The sequence below is a fragment of the Limulus polyphemus genome, unplaced genomic scaffold (assembly GCF_000517525.1).
Source record: "Limulus polyphemus unplaced genomic scaffold, Limulus_polyphemus-2.1.2 Scaffold2151, whole genome shotgun sequence".
Classification (NCBI taxonomy): Eukaryota; Metazoa; Arthropoda; class Merostomata; order Xiphosura; family Limulidae; genus Limulus; species Limulus polyphemus.
In genome coordinates, this window is record NW_013667761.1 from 156,023 (window position 1) to 160,423 (window position 4,401).

Here is a 4,401-nt window from a genome sequence, read left to right on the forward strand (position 1 = left end):
AATCCCACTATTCGTTGGTAAAAGAGTAGCCCAAGAGTTGGCGGTGGGTGGTGATGACTAGCTGCCTTCCCTCTAGTCTTACACTGCTAAATTAGGGACGGCTAGCGCAGATAGCCCTCGTGTAGCTTTGCGCGAAATTCAAAAAAACAAACAAACAAACAATTATTGAGACCGAATATGCGACATTTATGGCGTAAATCTGTTATAAATAAATGAAAGTTCAATTGATATGTAGCTAATAAATTGAAGAAAGTACTTATTACGACAGTTAGTATGTTAGGAAAACAATGACACTAATACTAAAATTAATGGTAATTTTGTAGACAATACGAAGCGTTGGTTAAAAAATACTTCAGAAAATCAAAAACAACACTGGATAAATTTATGTTGTTCTGTTAACTATCGTATTGTTGTGCCTTATGTTTCTAAATATAGATATTTCTCGTGCTGTTATTGTTCAATCGGGGGAAAGAAAAGTTTATCGTCATGTGACGAGGCGAGGAATTTTCTTTGAAGTTTTAGAACAGTGTGAGCAGTATTAAACGCGAGTAGGGTAGAGCGGATAGATTATCGATTGTGTTAATCGGTCAGTTATTGGGAGTTTGTTAGCCAGTGACTGTCTTTATTTAATACTTGTAATAAAGAACCTTATAATACCAAATTTGTTATTTTCTTTAATTGGACACTCAACGTTTCGCTTTATAGCTTCTTCGGGAGCGTTCCACTAAAACACAATGTAGGCTTAGAAATTTCTAAAATCTGTGACTCCGAAGTTCAGTGAAGCATCAAGAATAGATGGTTGTTTTTAGTCAGTAGAGTGAATTAGTCAGGGTGTTTTAGTTAGTGTTCCCTTGGTTACAGGATCGATCAATCGTGAAATTGTACAAGTAAGTTTATTTTACGTTAGTGTTGTACAATTAGCGTGACTGTAAATGTGGCCTACAAAATACGAAAGTGTTTAAAGCTTGTAGAAGCATTGAAGGAGGAAATAAACTAATTTCCTATCGTTACGTAGACTGGACGTTGAATTTTTTCACCAGATAATTTAAAAAACAACGTTGCAACATAAACAGGAACTGTGTATAAGGTAACTCATTTGATTAAAAGACTCAAAGTAGGATTTTAGTGCAGTTCGTTTATTATTGTAATCCATGATTGAGTTATTTGGTTAATACAACCTACTTTTACAATTAAAGCGTAATTCTTTTACTTGAGCACTCTACGCCCCCCAGTGGCACAGCGGTATGTCTGCGGACTTACAACGCTAGAAACCGGGTTTCGATACCCGTGGTGGGCAGAGCACAGATAGCCCTCGTGCAGCTTTGTGCATAATTAAAAACAAACAATCTTGAGCACTTTTTAGAAAATTAACCACTGAATCTGTTGCATACTTTAAAAACGTGCAGAGGCACTGTCTTGAAAATTAAAATGTAAATACACTGAAAAAAAAAGAATATTTCATATTGTATAACGCAGTGAGATTCTCCCACATGTGAGTACAATCTCAGGTGATTATTATCTCAAATTGTGAGAAGTAAAATATTGTTACATCTCTGTTCGTTTGTTAATTTTCCGTGAAAATTATTTCCGAAGAAACTTTAGCGATACAAGTCCTTTCTTAAATAAAACTAGTTTATTCTTTCTCAGTACAACTTTACAATACACTTAATTTCCACAGTCACGCTATAATTTAAACAAACGCTATAATTCACAACGAACGAACGATTCACGCGCTTGACTCAATTGTCCGTATCTATCTCTGTCTGCAATTCAATTCCATTGTTGCTGTCACTTCTTGGCGGTCTTATATACAAGAATACCGCACATCTAGTAAACACTCGAGGCTTCACGAAGGGACATGAATTTTCTAGAAGCTCATGACGTGTTACTAGCATCACATGACTTCCGCTGTCGTAACAATATTATTAGTACATCCATCTTCAAAATTTGCAAATTTAAATGTAACGTGCATGATTTTAAAATTAATTATAAATTTGACTTCACTGCATACTTATTTCTCAGTGTGATATTACTTAATATTACGATTTTCAAGACTAAAAGATTACATAGCAGAGGTGACCTATCTGTGGCACAAGTGGCATGAGAAGCAAAAACTTGTGGCACACTTGTCTATCATTTAGAAAATATCACGCTTTGACACACAGCACGTATTTTATTTAGAATTTCTGCATAAGCGTCAAATGTCAATAATATAATGAACATGTACTTTAATAGTTCATTTACTCCTTACTTAACATTCAGAACCTAAAATTGACAAATACCAGAATTTGGAATTTGATTCCCCGCTTTGGACAGAGTGCAGACACCCCATTGTGTAATTTTACACTAAAAACAACTGCTAAATATACTACAATATATAAGGTTACACACTATAACCCTTTTTAGCAAAATGTCACTTGAAGTCTTCCAACTTATGTTACGTTGTTCTTTCGTAAATTGTTGTAGGCCTACGTTAGAAATGACAGTATTTGTACTATACTACGTAAAGACATCAATTACTTGTACAAAGTAACTCGATATTCATAACAGCGAACTCAAGTCCAAATATTTAACGAAACGCACTGACTGTATTAACTCTTATCTTAAAATAACACTTAACCCTATCTCTTTGACTGTCTTTCAACTTGTTCAGTAGCTAGCCTCTCAATGCTTCACGGAACTGTCGTATTTATATTCTACCCTTGTTCTGAGTATTTTTAGGGGTTACTTTATCTTAACGTTATGCGCCCTTTAGCTAAAAATCTAAAATAAACATATTACAACATCATAAATATAGCTTACAACACATTTTTTTTGACGTTTTTATCTTGCCTACATAAACCATTTCCTGTATTCTGTCCAAATATATCTGCAACTGATCAACAAATATCTTCGAACATTGGCTATTTTTAATTTAAGTGGCAATTTTTTTCATTGTTTCCCTTATATGAATATTTAATTAAACGTTTTTCGTTGTTTTTTTTTTCATTATACGATGTAAAATTAAAACTTTAAAAACTGACTTTTCTGAAAACGTATCTTCGAACGTTATCAGAATACATGATTCTATTAATTCAGAAGGCTAGTTATGAGGTTTATATGTATATCATACTCGCTAATATAACTTGATGTATTGTATTTCTTTCATAGTGTGTTGTATTTGACGCATTTTGTTACATTTTATTTTTAGTAATAAATCTGTATGTGTTGCAGTTTTAAAGCAGGAGATTTAGGCCCAGGAACAATTGTTGGATCTGCAGCGTTCAATCTTCTTGCCATATCAGCTGTCTGTGTCGTTGCATTACCGCATGGAGAGACTCGTAGAATAAAATCTATCAATGTGAGATGCAATTACTTTACATCTGATTTAAAATTTATTATATTGTGTGTTCGCTAGTAATTGAATTTATCTAGTTGCTGTAGTTTGCTCTGTTTTAAAGTAATAATTATAAACTTGTGAAAATCTCTGTTACAGTGTACAACTGCAAATTCTCTGTAAAGTGTCTTTTATACAAGTTGTAATAGTTTGTCGAATACGCAATTGAAATTTGGTTAGCTTTTTTGCATATTTAAATGTTTTACATGAAAGTTCAAGATTTGAGACTGAAAATGAAATCATGATCACTTGTTCATTGAGTGGTAATTGCAAGATATGGAATTTCTTTATTGTGGTTGCTAATTTATAATTTTTTTTCATTTAAAACATTAAAAAATGTCCCCCTTTATAACTTCAACCCCCCAAAAAACTTCTGTTAAACAGGTTGAGTTTTCTGCCATAAAAGAACTTGCCAGCAACCAAAACTTTGTTGTTATCCTGCCAGATAAAGGTGTGGGTGTCGCCATTTTAAACTGTTCTCAATATATATATATATATATCATTTTGAAGGGCATACATATTTATTGTAATTAGTACTCATCAATAACGTTCATTGTATACTTTTTTGTTTTCACTTAGGTATTTGCTACTACATCATTTTTCAGTGTTTTTGCGTATATTTGGTTGCTTATCATATTGGTTGCTGTCACACCGAATGAGGTGGAGTTATGGGAAGCCTTAGTAACGCTTTTCTTCTTTCCGGGATTGGTTGCATTAGCTTTCTTAGCTGACAAAAACTTCTTTATGGGAAAGAAAAAATCCCAAAAGAAACAGTTTGAACTACAATCTGCAATTGGTGAGTACAAATAACAATACAAAATTCATTGATCATAAAACACAAACAGTGGGTTTTAAATCTGAGAATATCCAGTAAGCATTCTTATGTTACAAAATGAATGAAATGATTGTCCAAGATGGTAAAGAAACCCCAACAATGGACACACACACAAATATATTGTTGCGTCAGCGAGGTCACGTGACTAGTATCACGCCACGTCCTTCTAGAAATATCCTGTTCCTTCATG

The 4,401-nt window shown here is 33.4% G+C and overlaps 1 protein-coding gene across 1 annotated transcript in view; it reads left to right on the forward strand.

Moving 5' to 3' along the window:
* Positions 1 to 4,401, forward strand: part of LOC106466105 (sodium/calcium exchanger 3-like) — a 53,725-nt gene that overhangs the window by 39,018 nt on the left and 10,306 nt on the right. Inside the window, exons 3-4 of the mRNA XM_022394061.1 lie at positions 3,214 to 3,340; positions 3,956 to 4,172. Coding sequence (XP_022249769.1) covers positions 3,214 to 3,340; positions 3,956 to 4,172 — 344 coding nt within the window. The remainder of the gene's footprint in view (positions 1 to 3,213; positions 3,341 to 3,955; positions 4,173 to 4,401) is intronic.